Source organism: Spermophilus citellus (assembly GCF_964194105.1).
Source record: "Spermophilus citellus genome assembly, chromosome: 6".
Taxonomy (NCBI): Eukaryota; Metazoa; Chordata; class Mammalia; order Rodentia; family Sciuridae; genus Spermophilus; species Spermophilus citellus.
In genome coordinates, this window is record NC_138187.1 from 15,572,966 (window position 1) to 15,589,665 (window position 16,700).

Here is a 16,700-nt window from a genome sequence, read left to right on the forward strand (position 1 = left end):
CCACTTAATGACTCATTATGACTTTCCCTTTTGTATGTGATGATACACAGGTGAGATCCTGTGAGGCACGTGTGGTTCTGGGGTGGGTTCCTAGTTTGGTTTCCTTTTTTCTGTTGTTTATAAGACTTTTATTTGGCTGGATTGGTAACCTAGGAAACGGCTGCTGGGCAAAGATAGATTGGTTGTTTGAGGAAAGGAATTACAGGCTCCTTCCAGAGGCAAAAAAAAAAAAAAAAAAAAAAAAAAAATTTGTTGGATAAAACAAAAGTTAGCTTGTGCTTACCAAGTATTCTACAAGAAACCACACTGAGTAACCTAATCAGTGCAAAGCCACCAAATACTTTTTAAAGCCAGTCTCATACCCACTTCCGCCTGCCATTTTGAGGTTCCAGTGAAGTAGAAGGTGAAGTAACCTCCTCTGAAAAGCTCATATCCTATTTGGGATAAAACAAAGGTACCTTTGGGGATAGGGGTGTGTAGCTCAATGGTAGAGCACATGCTTAGTGGGAGGTTCTGGGTTCCATCCCCAGCACCCTTCAAAAAATAAGCAGCAGGGATTGGAATTGTAGCTCAGTGGTAGAGCACTTGCCTAGCATGTGTGAGGCACTGGGTTCAATTCTTAGCACTGCATATAAATAAATGAATAAAGGCCCATCAGTATCCATCAAAATATTTAAAAAATTATTTAAAATATAAGTAGCAGCAGCAGCCTTTTAAAATCAAGTACATGTCTGTGATACAGACTAATGTGTTAAGAGAATTTGGAGGAAGTATAATTGACTTGACTATCTCCTGCCCGTATATTCAAATCTGTCACTTAACTATGAAAATTCGAAACTATCATGAGTTCAAAACCAGCCTCAGCAACTTAGCAAGGCTGTAAGTAATTTTGCAAGATCCTGTCTCAAAATAAAAAAAAGCTGAGGATATAGTTTAGTGGTTAAGCATCCCTGGGGGTAAAATCTCTGATGCTCCCTCCTTCCCACCAAAAAAAGACCTGGTGAAAGTTTGGTTACTAACAGTACCTGAATTTTTAAAATGTAATGGTAGTGACACAATTACCCTTACAGAATCCTCCAATTAATTATCCAGGGAAAATATGTGACTATGGCATAAGTTTTATTGACTTAGACTCTCACTCTAGAAAATGAATTTTAACAATACTGTTGACAGACCACTGTTTACTCTGTTTGTAATATATTTAAGAGACGTCTGTTTTCACCAAGAATGTGACAGCATATTAGTTCTGGAATCTCTGATTACTACAATAATGCCAAGCATAAGAGAGGCACTCAGAAATACTATCTGCGTTTGGTGCTAGGGACTGAACCCAAGGACTAAAGCATGCTAAGCACATGCTCTACCACTGAGCTACACCACCAGCTCACAATAAAATATTTCTGTATTGATTTTCATATACACAGTATACCTGCTGATTGTCAATTAGAATTAATTTTCCTTTCTTCAGAACAGAGCTGCTGAATTCTAGTCTTCATTTGTTGTGATAAGGAATTTTATAAATATAGGAGCATAGTCAGCTTTTTTTAAAGGCTAAACATCTCTCAGGATATTTCCAGTTAGTCTGTAGAAAGTATAGCAGTAACTTTCATTTTCTTACTTGTTCTGTTTATGTTCATTTGGTGTGCCATGCAAGGCAGGAGAGTAAAAGCAGTTCTTAGGAAGCTCAGTGGTCAGCAGACATACAAGGTTAAGTTCAATTTCATCCTTAATCCTGCTTACTTTTTTTTTTTTTTTTTTTAAATATATTTTTTTAATATTTTATTTTTTAGTTTTTGGCAGACACAACATCTTTGTTTGTATGTGGTGCTGAGGATCGAACCCGGGCCGCACGCATGCCAGGCGAGCACGCTACCGCTTGAGCCACATCCCCAGCCCCAATCCTGCTTACTTTTGTCCATAGCCGGAATAAGAGAGGCAACATAGGATACTAAGAAATATTTTTAAGAAGAGAGATTTTAGTTATGACTTACTGGACCTACCACTTTTAATATTTACAGGCCACAAATAATTCTCTTGTGAATCTAGCCAGGTGCAGTTGCACATGCTTGTTATCTCAACCACTTGCGAAACTGAGGCGGGAGGATTTTAAGTTCAAGGCCAGCCTCAGCAGCTTAGTGAAACCTTCCTCAAACAAAAAGGACTGAGGGTACGGCCCAGTGATAAAGAACCAAAAAAAAAAAAAAAAAGTAAATCTAATAATTTCAGTAGATATGTAGAGTTACTAATATATGTTAAATTGTGAACAAAGTTGCTTCTATAATAGTACTCCACAATACTGTACTTTGTCAGAGGATCTTTCATTGCCTTTAGTTTATTCTTATAGCAATTACAGCTTTTTAAAATGGAACAATGAGTACAAGAGAATAATTTGTTAGAAGTCTTTTTTTTTTCCAGGAATAGTTTCTTATTAGGAGTTCTGAGGCACTGCTGCGAATTTCTTCCTTCTAAAATTACAATAAAATGTTTTATTATAGTAAAGACATTTCTTTTCCCCAAGTAATCTTTGCTTGGAAACTTTTTAGTGCTTCAGTTTACAGACAGTCGTGCAACTCTCCTGGTGCCTACTTATTCCTGCCCCATCTCTTCTTCTGGTTTCAAACAATTACCAGGAGACTTCAAAAGGTAGCAATAATATCAAAATATTTTCACTCGACAAGCTTCTTTTGGGCCTATGACATCACTCAGCTCCAAGTATCTGGGGCATTGTGGATGGCATTATTGTGAAGGTTTGCTTTCTTTGTCCCTTGACTGTCTCCATCCTGCCTGTGATAATTACAGTGTTGTTTGCACCAGTGCAGGGATCATTAGGTGGGCCTAATTATTAGATGATTTGGAAGGAAAGTACAAATTTATTATCTGCTTCCACTCAAGTTATAGTCAGATAAAGTTAGCATTAAATGGGGGGAGGCCTTCAATTTTAAGAGCAGAACTGATTTCTTGCTTCATTTTCTTTCAACACATTGCTTTATTTCTAAAAATGTATCAGTGGCAAAACTTAAGTTGCACAACAATTCAGGAGCCACTTGTCAAAAGAAACGAAATTTATTTTTAGAACACACACACCAAACCACACAACTCTTCAGGAAAAACCTTCAGAGCCCAACTGCCACCACTGGCTTCCCACAAGCCTCTCCACCTCCCCCACTCCTCCTGCTCTTGAGGCTGATTGGCTGGGTCGCTGTGGGCAGAGCCAAAAAAAGTCCCCCAATGAGCAGCTCCGTGGTCTGAAAGGGCGGGGAAACAGCCCGAAGAGGAGCCAATCATCAGCTGGCAGCTGGAAGTTTGCTGGGGCCCCTTTTGGCTGTGGCTCTCAACACTTAAGTTGCCCAAAGCACCTTCCACCAACAGCCCCACCTACCACCCATGCATCTACACATAGCTCCAGCCCCCTCTGCTTCTCCTGGAAGCTTCCAGGAGTGTTACTGACTGCCCTTCTAGAAGACAAGTGTAATGATGTTGAGGTCACTGTGTTCATTTTGAGAAAACAATGTGACCAAAAACGAATCCTTGCCTGCCCCCACCCCATGCAGAAATCTATTGTGTTTTCTACTGGCTCTAGAAATTTCTGCCCTTGATTTTTTGGTAACTGTTTTACCATTTGCAGTTGTTCTTCAAAGGGGGAAACGGCAGTTTTTATTCAGAAGTAACATTTTAATCATTATTCTTGTGAGGAAAAGGAGTAAAGGTTACTCTTGCACCTTCCTGGATTTCTGTAGTTAATTCACCCCAGATTTGATAGGGTTCCTGGGTTTGACATGAGATGGAAAAAGAGTACTTGATATCTTACAAAACTTACTTTCATGTTATCTATCTGTCTGTCTGTCTATCTATCTGTCTAGGTAGTGCTAGGAATTAAACCCAGGGCCTTGTGCATGCTAGGCAAGTACTCTACAACTGAGCTATAACCCTAGCCCCCACTTTCATGTTATTTAAATAAGGAGGAGGACACTTTAAAAATTACCTTCATAATGAGTCTTTATTCTTTTCTTCTTCTCCTTTTTCTTTTTAGTACTGGGATCAAACCTAGATCCTTGTGCATGATAGGCAAGCACTCTACCACTGAGCTACATCCCTAACCCTCTTTGTTCTTTTCTGTTAAGCATGCCAGTAATAGTTTGACAATATGAATATGTATACATTGTTTAAAAATTGATGAGCTGGATAACTTTGATATATATTATCACTTTGAATATTTAATCCATTATTTAATTTTATTTATATATTATGATTAAACATATTAGTATTTTTTCCTCAACCAAAATAAAGTAATATGCAATGAGTGTTGAAACTGGGGATAGAAAAATTCCAGTTCTTTTTGCTAGTATGCAAGCTCCATAGGAGAGGGACCTCATCTATATCGATCACTCTTGTTTCCTGAGAGCCTAGGGCAGTGCCTTATACATGTACTCAGAAAATTGTTGAATGAATGACAGAACAAGCTACAAAAACTTCAGCAAAGTTATTCAATTTGGGGTTTTTTGTTTGTTTGTTTGTATGTCAAGCCGGGCATTTCTACATTATGAATGACTAGGGAATTAAGTACTTGGGTGACATATTCAGAGATATATGTCTGTATGTAGAGATATATGTTTCTGTAGTTAATTCACCCAAAGGACCAAAGGGTGGGAGAAGGGAATATCCCCTGCTTACCAGACCCACTAACGTATCCCCACCTTTTGCGTCTTCCCAGGAGCACTCACTGTGGGGCTAGTGCGACAGTGTCAAACAATCCATGGACGAGACCGGACGTGCATCCCTCCTCGGCTGCCCCCAGAGTGGGTCACCACACTGTTTTTTATCATCATGGGAATCATTTCATTGACTGTCACATGTGGTTTGCTGGTGGCTTCCCACTGGCGAAGAGAAGCTACAAAATATGCTCGATGGATAGCATTCACTGGAAGTAAGTAGCCTGTGCTTACTAAGTTGTCTAGAAGGTGCGCACAGTAGTATTTTTATGAAGATAATCAAGAATCAATAATAAGGACTCAGTAATCATCAGAGAGCAACACTTGCATATGGCCTTGAGACAGATTCTCCACAGTCCTATCAGTTCTTCAAAACTCTTACAACAAGACCAGGACATCCACAACTTTAATTGCCTTGTATGCAATGCAAGTTTGATGAATCTTATTTTTGTTTACATGTGACATAAGTATTCCAGGTCCGTGACTCAGAGCTACCAAAGCTTGAGTCTTTTCCTCTTCTTGATGGTTTTGGTATCTTCTATCAAAATAAAGATAAATCTAGAAGAACTATAAAAACATAGACTAGATAAAAGTGGTTATTTGCTATTTAATATCATTGAATTTCTGCTGTGTATTGTATAACCATTGGAAAATCAGCACATTTGGTTATTTAATGATTGTTTACCAACATTTCTTACTCTATTAAGTTATGCCCATTGGTGTGATAAAATTATATATTATACATTCTCTTATACTTTGAAAAATTGGTTTTATTTCAAAACATATCAGAAGTTTATCCCAAGTTGAAAACATAAATGCACAAAGAAAAGTTACTTCTATAATTTTGCTTTCTTATTTCTTTCCCTCTAAAGCAAGTTTGCATTCCAGGAGACATTTGGCAATGCCTAAAAATACTTTTGATAGTCACAACTAGGGGGTGCTGCTGGCATCTAGTGTGTAGAGACCAGGATGCTGCTAAACTACAAACCTACAGGACAGCACCCCCAGCTACAGAGAATTCTCTAGCCCCAAATGGCAGCAGTCTCACTATTGAGAAAACCTGCCATAAAGAAATGGGATGGCAATACCTGTGCCAAACATTGATACTTCACTTCTAATTCAGTGTCTTAAAATCATCTCAGGTTTGTATAAGTTTCTAAAAATGTCTGTTAAAACTGCTCATTTCATGTTATATCATTATTTAGAACTAGGGTGATTAGAGTAAGAGATAATCTCAAGGATCCCTATTCATGGTAAAACTCAGTTAAAACTATCTTTAAGGCTGTAGGATAGTGATATTCCTTCATTTCTCTGTTTCTCCCTAACTTTTGGTGAAACTTTCTCTTTTTTTTTCTGGCTTTGTTTTTTATTTTAGTCTTTCCACTCTCCACTGCCCTTAATTTTAGATGTAGATCAAGCAAATTGCCTTTGACGTTAAAAAAATTTTAAAAACCCAAAAGCTTCTCCACTCTTGTTAATCAATGTGACACAATTCAAAGAGACCTCCAGAGATAGTTCTTGTCTAAGAGTAAGGGCCAGAAGCAGTTGTGGAGATCAGGCTGCTGAAATTTAAAAATTTAAATTTAAATTTCATTTTTAAGTTTGAAAATATTTATGAGGAATTTAAAGAGAAGACAGGGTTCTTTTGTTTGTTTGTTTTTTGTGTTTTCCTCATAGATAGAACCATTTATGCAGATAGAATTCACTCTTTGGGAGTAAAATAATACCAAAGAAAGGTTTAGTTTCAGCAGTTAGTTGAAAGTTGGGAGGATATATGCTCTGAATACCAAAAATCTAAACTATAATTTAGAAAAGTTGTATGAAGCAAAGAAAGCACTAATATGCTCACATGAGCTATTAGTTTGCCTGATGTAAATGTAAGATTGTTTATTTTTTACTGCCTTCCAGAAGAGAATATTTAAGTATATGTAGTTATTCCCCAATGCAATGAATCTTTTTTAGTTAAATAATCTAACTTTTTGAAATTATATATGCACATGCTACATAATTCAGTCAGTGAAAGGGTAACCGAGTGAAGTTTTTTGTCCTGTCACTCAGCCACCTGGTAACCTCTTTCCTGGAGGTGATCACTGTTACCAGTTTGTGAATTTTCCTACTAGAAGCATTCTGTACATAGAAACATACATGCATATGTGTGTGTATTCTTTACATATATATTTATATAAAAATGTTCACACATTATACTATACTTCTGGTTTTTAGTTTAATAGATCTTGGGAGTTATTTTCCTTTAAGTGGGTATAGAGTTGCCTGGCTCTTCTTACCTTCCTTTAATGCATTTTTTTCCAGTAGCGGAGCTAGTGAGCTGGGGTGGCAGTTCTGAGAGGAATTGGGCTCCCCCTAGTGTTCCCTTGCAGCCATTGTGGATGTACTTTATCTCTAATGTATGTATTTCTATTCCAGTGAAGGCTGTAGTTTTTGTAATAATGGAAGGGTAACACTTTCTGATGCCTGTGTGCAGTGAGGATGTATGTCTCCTCACATGATGAGCCCCACATGATGAGCCTTGCTTGAGGGCAAGAAAAACAAAGATAGTCCTCTTCTTCAAGTCTGATACTGCTCTTTCCTTTGCTGCCCTGATTTACCACCTCAACTGCCAGGATCCCTGATTTCTCATTCCCACCACCAGAGATTCTATGCCCTGGAAGATATGAAATTATGTCTTCATAAGCTTTAAGTGATAGATATTATCAGTGTTAATAATAATGTTAAGATTTAAGTAACTTCAAAGTTCTTAGTAGCTTAAAAAAAATTCATCAATTTACATTAAAGCTGGTCCCCAGGCATTATAAGGAACCTGATTCATAGGATTGAAAACCAAGGTTCAATTGAATAGGAGTTCATTGCTTCCTTAAAATTTTATTAAGTTTCTGTAGTAATTTGGAAAATTTTAACTCTTGAAAATGCTAAATTCTGCCGGTAGCCATTAAATGAGTACTTATAAGGGTAAATTTTGATTTTAAAGTGGAAAATGGAAAAGATAGGCATGAAGTTGCAACGTTAGTTGAAACAACAAATTTAATATGTACATCTCTGAAGCACTTTTCTTCTAAATTGTGTGTTTCTTGAGTTAGTCAACATTAAGGAAAAAAAATGTTTTTAAAACAATTGTCCTGCTGTTTTTTACTAGATTATGTATAGATAGATACCTAGATTGTGGTTGCATTTTATTCACCAAACTAGTAGGCCATAAGAAGCATTATAAATTGATGACAGATAACAGTGGTAAGTGGGCATTGACAGCATTAGTAGTTATTTATTGTTAACAGTACAACAAAAAGACCAAGAACTCTAACAAAAGTTAATGCCTGAATTGTTCAGTTGTTCCATAGTAGGTATCAGAATGCATGCAAGTTTACTTATGTAATATTTTTTGGTGTAGTCATTTACCCAAGATGAAATAATCTTATTTATACAATATAAAATTATCTACCCAAGTGGTACAAAGCAGAGTGCTGGTGTTTCTTAAGTGGTATATTACTTAAGCAAATGCTACTTTTTAATATATATTCTTGGAGATATTCCATCCAGGAAAAGATTCCTAATTGTTTTTTTAAGGACTCATGAAATTCTGTTCCCTCCCCCACATACTTAGACAAGCATTCCTGGATGATATATTTATCCAGGGCACTCTCAGTATTCTGGCAATAAGTTTAACTTGAAAAAGGTTTCTTGTTTAGTTAATAATAGAAAGCTTTCTGCCAGATTTTAGTTTATTTTTTGGAACTTTGTCCATGATAGAGATAACCACGCTGACAATTTGATAATCATCCCAAAGATCTGATGTTCTTTTACTAGCTGATTGAAAATCAGAATAAGATAAATGGTACTTATTTTTATGTACCTTTTCTCCAGTTCCTTCTAATACTTCAAGGAGCAGAGAGTTGGCAGAATAATAACTGTAATGATAATAGTATGTAATGTTTATTCAGTATATCCTGTCAACCTGACACTGGCCAGGGGCTTGAAGTTATTTTATTTATCCTTCTGATACTTCCCTCTATTTCAGAAGGAAAGCAGAGGCCTAAGATTGCATAGTTGGTAGGTAGTAGGGTCAGAACTTAGGCTAGCCAGTTAATTAGTAGTTTAAATAGATAAGAACAGGATATTGAGTACTTAGTAAGTTTGGAGAGTATCCATCTTATTTCTGGTAATTCAGAATCATCCTAATATACTTTCATAAAGGGCTAACTCAGCTTTTGCTGTATTTGATAAATGGTCCATGTTATTAATAGGTTTGACCTTGTTATCAATCTATAATTCCTATAAACTTTTTTTGTGCCAAATTTTCATTGTTTTTATAATCACCAAACCATGTTACTAATGTTGTGTTTTGGTTTGTTTTACAGTGATCCTTTTCTGTATGGCTGCCCTAATATTTCCAATAGGATTTTACATCAATGAAGTCGGAGGTCAACCTTATAAATTACCCAACAACACAGTAGTTGGGTCATCATATGTACTTTTTGTCTTATCAATTTTCTTTACAATAGTAGGACTTCTATTTGCTGGCAAAGTTTGTTTACCAGGCTGATGAATGTCTAAACTGCTTGACTCTATTATTTTTTATTTTATTTTATTTTTTATTTTTATTTTTAGAGGGTGGGAGGACAAAGACAAGGCATCTGAGCAGTCCTCTCATAGGAAAATGCTTAGGTGAAACTGATGCTGAAAAGGAAAAAATGCTTTGATTTGTTCTCACTATGCACTTTGGATTAAAAAAAAATTGAGAGCCTTTCCATAACCAAATACAGACAATAATGACTAAATCTCCTGAGCATATTCAGGCAGTCAGTCTGCACTGTGATAGCAACCTAGTGAAGGAGAATGCTTTACACTGAAAAGCATGTGGCCCTTTGTGACTCTGTTGTTCCGTTTTTAACGTCTAATGATTCATTTGAGAAAAAAAAAGTTTAAGTATTTATGAATCATGGTGGACCAGAGGGATGCAAAAGAAGTTCATGTGGGGCTGGCCTCACCTCCTAAGAAATTAGTGTTCACAACTTCCTTGTAATGGTATGAGCCTTTGGCACCAGAATGGATTACCGTTGCATTACTGCACCGAGAAGCCAATAGATCAAAATGTGTTTGCTAAAATGTATGTAAAAATTCTGAAATTCCCTAATCTCTATGTACAAAAAGAAAAGGAAAAAAAATCAAAACACTAAGAGACATGTTTGGGGTGGGTGGGGAAAATCTTCCTTATATTTATATAAATATATATATAATATATATATTTTGCTGATGCAGTATACAGTGTGTATATATGTGTGTGTGTGTGTGTGTGTGTGTGTGTGTAAATTTATATATGCACACATGCAAACAGTTCCTGGAAGAGAACTCTGAATGCTTTGCTAGCAAACACTGTGGTGTGCAAACCTAGAACTCACTCAATAGAAAAAAAGCCATTTATCTGAAGGCTGCATAGTGGAGAGAGTCTTCAGTTTACCTCATTCTTTGTAGCAGCCCTTGATTTTAACCGGTTTTTGTAATAGGTACAAATAATCCCATACCTTTCTAGGTGTAATTTTAAGTTAAGCTAAAAATTCTTTGTAGGTTAATTTATTTGTATATGATAGTAGTAGGTAAGATCATGTCAAACCTTATAATTTGGGGAATCTAACACTATTTAAATTATTGGAAATTGTTGTCTATTGTATAGAGATTCTTTTTTCTATTGGCTTGGTATGTTACATTAATAATGCATTTTATATGTTCAAGCACACAACTTTACGTAAATACAAAGTTCACTAGCAAACATCTGGCTTGACTACTTACAATACTAATTTCACTCTGCCATAAAAATTAATGTTTCTGTTCTTTTTATCTGTAAGCATTATTCACATACTTTTACCAAAAACTCAAGCAATACAATATTTTCTTTATTTGCTGTATGCCTTTGTTTTCTAAAAGCTAACATTTTTTGCATTTATTTTAAAGGGCTGTACTAAACCCACAGCTTTAAGTTTTTTTCCTTAAAAAAGCATTGTAGCCAATGCTTGAACTCGCAAATGGTTTTAAAATACAGTATTTCTCTTCTCCACATTTCCATGCCTTCGTGTCAAAGCTTAGTTATTTTTCCTGGTGAGCACCATAGATAATCTCTTGTTCGAAGGGTGGACAGGAGGGTGTTTCACAGCAATGGAGCTAAGTTTTTCCTCTTTTTAGTGAAATGGCAACCCAGATGTCCCTGTCAGTACAATAGAGACAGTCTCACGTAGCCCATGCTTCACACAAGCAGGAATGAATGCACTGTTTCTTAAGAAGATAGTTTATAAATTACAGAATGATTCCTTCAGAGATGGGGCTACCTCCTCAAATATTCAGAGTATGAAATGGAAGAGCTCAATGTGTTTCACACTGGCTTGTTTGGTATTCATATATCTTACTGTTAATTCTACAGTATTTCATTGTGAATGAAAACCCCATTTTCAGCTCACTCTTGAGTCAAGGATGGGCTGGGGTGTTGGACCACCCCTGGGTGTGTTCCTTGAGCGTTCTGAGGGAATGTCATACTTTTCCTTTTTACCTTCCCCAGGTAAAAAAAAAAAAAAAAAAAAAAAAAAAAAAAAACTTTGGAAAACCCAAGGGAGACCATTCCCCACGTATTGTGATGTCTAGTCAATTCTAAGAGTACCACCGGACACATGTGGACATTTGGGATTGCATTTCCCATTGTGATTTGACAGGTCCTCAAATCAAAGGGAACACTTTAAAGGAAAGCTTTGGTTGTCACCATTATACCACTGAGATAGTGTTAGCAAAGTATGGTTCAAATTAATTTATGGTATAACCAAGAGATTTTCTCTTCCAAAAGATGGATTTTATTGTAAATAGTTTCTCAAAATATTTTTAACTGGATCATGAGCATGGGGAGAGAAAGTTTCTCAGCTGCTAAGAATTTCCCCACTGTTTACTCCTTTCACTTACAGTGGTATTGCATATAAGATTACAAAATTTAAGGTTTTATTTGTATCTATTACCCAAACCATTAAATTGTCCTTGATTTCATCATTGTCTTGGAGGTCCAGTGCATAAAGGACTGATAGAGGGAAAGTTCCTCTAGCCAGTCTGCATGCTAACCCAGGACTAAGACATCTCATTGAGTAGTATGTGAGGTCAAGTCTTTGTACTCTTCCAGACCAAACATTGAAATGGACTCATTCATATAACTTTCTATAAATCCTGTAAGTGAAAAGATAGTCAACGGTCAGCAGTTGCTTTTAAAAAGGTCACTATAATAAGTACTATATAGTACAGTATTAATTTATAGCAGGATATCATATCTTGTAAACTGTATATAAAACACGGTTTTATGGTGCAATCATTTGTCCAACTTTTGTCTGTTACATTGTTTTTAGAGTGTACGTACGTTCTTCTCATACCTAAGAATATCACTGTAAAATGCTGAAAACTATCTTTTTGTTTTATTTGCACAAAACTGAATTAGTTTGAAATTTTTTGGAAGCTCCTATTGAACATGCCTAGACACCTGTAAACATAAAAATATTAAGTTCATTAAAAGTAAACATTTCAGTATGATTCTTTCCAAAGGTAATCCATGTTCTATGTTGTTAACGTGTGAGTGTGATTTTTCTGACTTGTCCACCTCTTAACCTATTTTCTGTTTTGTTTTTGAAGGATGGCTTTTTTTTTCTTTTTAATGTTCTAGATGACCAAAACACTATTGGTTTTTACCCTCTTGCCTAAAGCTTTGATATCTCCACTTGATGTTCTATGAAGTCACTGTTTAATCTCTTAAGTGAAATACTAAATAGTCCTGGTGACAAACAATCTATTGATTTAGAGAAAGGCCCAGAAAAAAAGTATTGAAAGGTAACTTTGGATATATTGTTAGCTATTATTTTGCATCATGGGCTTCATGGGAAGAACATGTTGCATTTAATTTGTCTTTATTATAAGACTACTAGACACAAATTACTCTTACTATAGTAACCACTTTATCAACCCACTTTGATCTTCTTTTAAAAATTAAATATGCATTCACAGTTCAAAACAGTAAGCTGTCTTTCAGAAAAAATTTGAAGGATAAAATACATGAAGGAAAAAAGTTTCCTGTGTAGGTAGAATTCACTACACAGGACTTGTAGTTGTATCACCTCAAGAGATTTTAAAGTTTGTGATTAAGGTCTGTATATTATCCCAAACTTTATTAAGAATTGTTTTCTAATTGGTTTTGACATTTTTTCAATTAATAGTTTCAAAACAATTGTTAATACAACTGTATAAAATGAACATAATTTTCTTCACTTGTATTTTTGTTATTGAGCAAGTTTATCAAAATAAATTGTCTACTAAAGAAACTAAAAAGGCTTCTATTACTTTGCATAAGCTTTGATTTAAAAAATTAATTTCTTATAGTGGTTCCACATATATACACATAGACACTTCCATGCCTCTTGTTAGCCTTGTGGTGGGGAAGGGTTCCCCCTGTTCTTCCACTCCTAGCTCACTCCTAGGTCAGAGCTGCCATTAATATTCCAGGTCACTGATTATGCCATGTTTAGCAATAAGAAGAACTATTCAGCAATAAAACACCACATACACATGGATTTGTCTTCTGCATCAAATTTCCATGAACTAGGAGAAAAAAATTGAGCCAAAGCCCGGAAGACCAGCCATCTTTCTTTTCTTTCTTGCATATAGACTTAGCTCCATCTTGGCTTCAGTCTTCTGCTGTGTCTACTTTTACTTCACACCAAAGGATCTTAGCTTCTAAGATCTTAAAATGTGGGTTGGAAGAACAAGATAAAGGCCCTTGGTCTTTAGACTGGTCCGTTTACCCCACATTATAGCCTTACCAGAGCCCTCTATGGAAGTATCAAGATTAGCCCAGCACAATAACAACTAGTGAATATCTCACCTTCACTGCTGTTTCTTCTTTACATGCCCTTTCCAAGAGCCTCCTGGGGTGTTAAGGGTTAAGACATAGTAAAAGATGGTTTTGAGTTCTGGGACTTGAAAGCATCTTCATAGGGTGCCCAACCATTCCAGGTGGCCTGAGACCTAGGGATTCCCACAATGTGGGACTTTTTGGGGGAAAATCCAGGCAAACTAGGGTGGTCATTAGGTCACTCAATCTTCACACTATCCAAATCTTATTCTGATACATAACACGGATTAGAGGTACTCAAGAGGGTTCTTTTTGATAAGCACTAATGAATAGGTCAATTGGCAACTGTAATGGTAGGCATATACCAGACTTTTTCCTTTTCTTTGGAAAAGGCAGCAGCATGGTTTTAACAATAAGATGTGCTCAAAAAATACCTTATTTTTCACTAAGTCTTCCATCAACTCTATTCTAGCTGCCCTATGGGATTATGGGGGAAACTCCAAAATGAGAGGACTGTGGCTTCTCTTGTGGGTCACAGTTACCCAGCAACAAAGTAAAGGCAGTTATTTATAAGTGGTATTAAAGATAGAAAGTATAATGTATTATTTTTTTAGAGTTTTGGTTCTTTTCCCAGAAGAAGAAAATACCACGGGATATTTTCAAGCACAATCAAGGTTTGTGCCTATCAACCCCAGTTCTAATTATAGACAGAGACCACCTAAGATTAATTTTTAAGAGTTTCAAGAAGAGATTTTTCATGAGACTCAAAATTTCATAGTTGGATGAAGTCTCAAAGAGCATGTCCAGGGTTTCCATTTTCAGATGAAGAAATTGAGGCCTCAGAAAGGCTTTCTGACTTTCCTAAAGTCTCTTGACTAGGTCTCAGCAGAGCCCTCAACATAGGAAAGAATGTCTTTGACAAATGCACATTGATCCTAGGACAAATATTCTCATTCTACAGCCATCTGAACCCACCTGTCTTCAGCTCATCTTCATCTGATGCTCATCCACCAAGTCATTTCTGTTGGGCCCAGAGTGTGGCTCGGTGGTAGAAGCCCTTGCCTGGCATGGGTGAGACCTTGGGTTTGATTCCTAGCAATCCAAGTGGATTCTGCCAAAATATTCTTTAAATGAAGTGTATTACGTCCTCATTCACATTTTTGTCATTCCCATTGAGCAGATGGAAGCCCCAACTCCAGTAAGCTGGCATAGAAAACTCTCCATGACTAGGCTTCGAGTGGCCTCCTCAACCTCCCCACTGTTTACTTTTTCTGACAACCAGCCTGCTCTCCATTCTCTGACTACAACCTGTTTGCTGTTGTGGCTGTGTCTGCATTGTCTACTCCTGGTGGTTTTCTTTAATCCTGCTTGTATTGAACTATACCTAATCCTTTGTTTTCCTTTTGCTTATTCCTCTGTAACAGTACTGGAGGGGAGTAGACCCCTGCATTCAAATCTCAGTTCCACAGTTTTAGTTTTGTGACCTTCAGGCAAATCATTTAACCAAGGTCTGTGAGCCTTGGTTTTTTTATCTATACAATGGGGCTAATAACCATACCTACTTATGGGGCTATTGTTTGTTTAAATGAGACCAAGTGCCAGGAACAGAGTAAGCATTCATATGTTGGTTGCTGCTATTATCACTAAAACATTTTTTTAACTAGATTATAAACTCTAGAATGCAAGGAATATGGCTTTCTCATGTTCCTGAGAGACCTGGCACAATGCTTTACCTATGGAATTGAATTATCAAGATTAAATTCAGGGGCTGAGGTTGTTGGACAATAGTAGAGTGCTTGCCTAGCATGTGTTAGGCACTATGTTCGATTCTCAGCACCTCATACAAATAAATAAAAATAAAGTTCCATTGATAACTAAAGCAAAACTATATATATATATAAAAATTCAGGGATAGATTATAAAGGAAATTTATGAAACCATATTTCCTGGAAATTTAAAAGACCCAGTTACCCATTTGCTAGAATTATTTCAGTAAAATTCTTCCTGAAGGCAGAAGCTGGTCTAGATCTAATGTGGTTACTTTATCAGTGGGTATGTCTCATTTAATATGTCAGTTTCATTGATCTCAGGATTTCCTTATGGACTCAAGATTCTTACTGAACTCAGCTCTCACATTGCTGCTGATACAAACAGGAACAGGATGATGCAAGTGTCCTGTTGATCCTGAGAGAACTCTCTGGAGGCTTCTTCAAGCTTGTAGGTTCTCTGCTGTCCTGAAGCCCTACATTTGGTATGTTTTGCAAAGATTCGGTCTTGCCAAGATGTTCTTAATTATTTCTGCTAAAAGGAATAGATTCAAGAGTTTGATTTCATTTAGATGTGGTTTTCTCCAATTGACCATTTTAAGGTATTTTAATAAATATTGCCAGTGATATGTGGTCACTATTAAATCAATCTCCATTTGTTATCTGTCAGGGCAAGTCAGTAAAATAAATGCCATGTACTGACTCTGGCACCCTTTCTTGTGTTGTTTAAATATTTAAAACTGTCTAAGACAAGTCACATATGTTCTTTAAAAATTAAAACTTTTTCTTTTGTGTTGCTGTGTTTTCTGTGGCCAATGCAAATGCACTGGAAGAACAACAACAACAAAAATCTTTTCTTATCCATAATTGCTCTAGGGTAAAAAAAAAATGAATCTACACATCTAAAAAAGATTTGACCACTTTCTGTATATTTTACCAATTAAATGAGCATAGTGGACTTATTTTTTTTTTCTGAGAGAGAGAGAGAGAGAGAGAATTTTTAATATTTTTTTTAGTTTTCAGCGGACACAACATCTTTCTTTGTATGTGGTGCTGAGGATTGAACCCGGGCCGCACGCATGCCAGGCGAGCGCGCTACGGCTCGAGCCACATCCCCAGCCCCATAGTGGACTTATTGTTTGTAATCCTACCCTATACTCACTGTTCTAGTACGTGACTGTATTTCTGCTTTTAGGGTAATTGACAATTTTTTCTTGTCTCAAAGAGCTATCATGAAGGAAGTGATCATGACGCTAAACTGGCACAAAGGATTTTCTTTTTACAACATATATCTGTAAAAAATCTTTTAAAAACAAATCAAAAAAGTCCAAAATAGGAGCACAGGAAGTT

At 36.3% G+C, this 16,700-nt stretch overlaps 1 protein-coding gene across 1 annotated transcript in view; it reads left to right on the plus strand.

The window, feature by feature from the left end:
* The window catches only part of MOSMO (modulator of smoothened), a 52,451-nt gene extending 42,968 nt beyond the window's left edge, over positions 1 to 9,483 (plus strand). The window contains exons 2-3 of the mRNA XM_081296932.1: positions 4,712 to 4,924; positions 9,080 to 9,483. Coding sequence (XP_081153058.1) covers positions 4,712 to 4,924; positions 9,080 to 9,264 — 398 coding nt within the window. The 3' untranslated portion in view covers positions 9,265 to 9,483. The remainder of the gene's footprint in view (positions 1 to 4,711; positions 4,925 to 9,079) is intronic.
* The last annotated feature ends 7,217 nt before the right edge of the window (positions 9,484 to 16,700 follow it).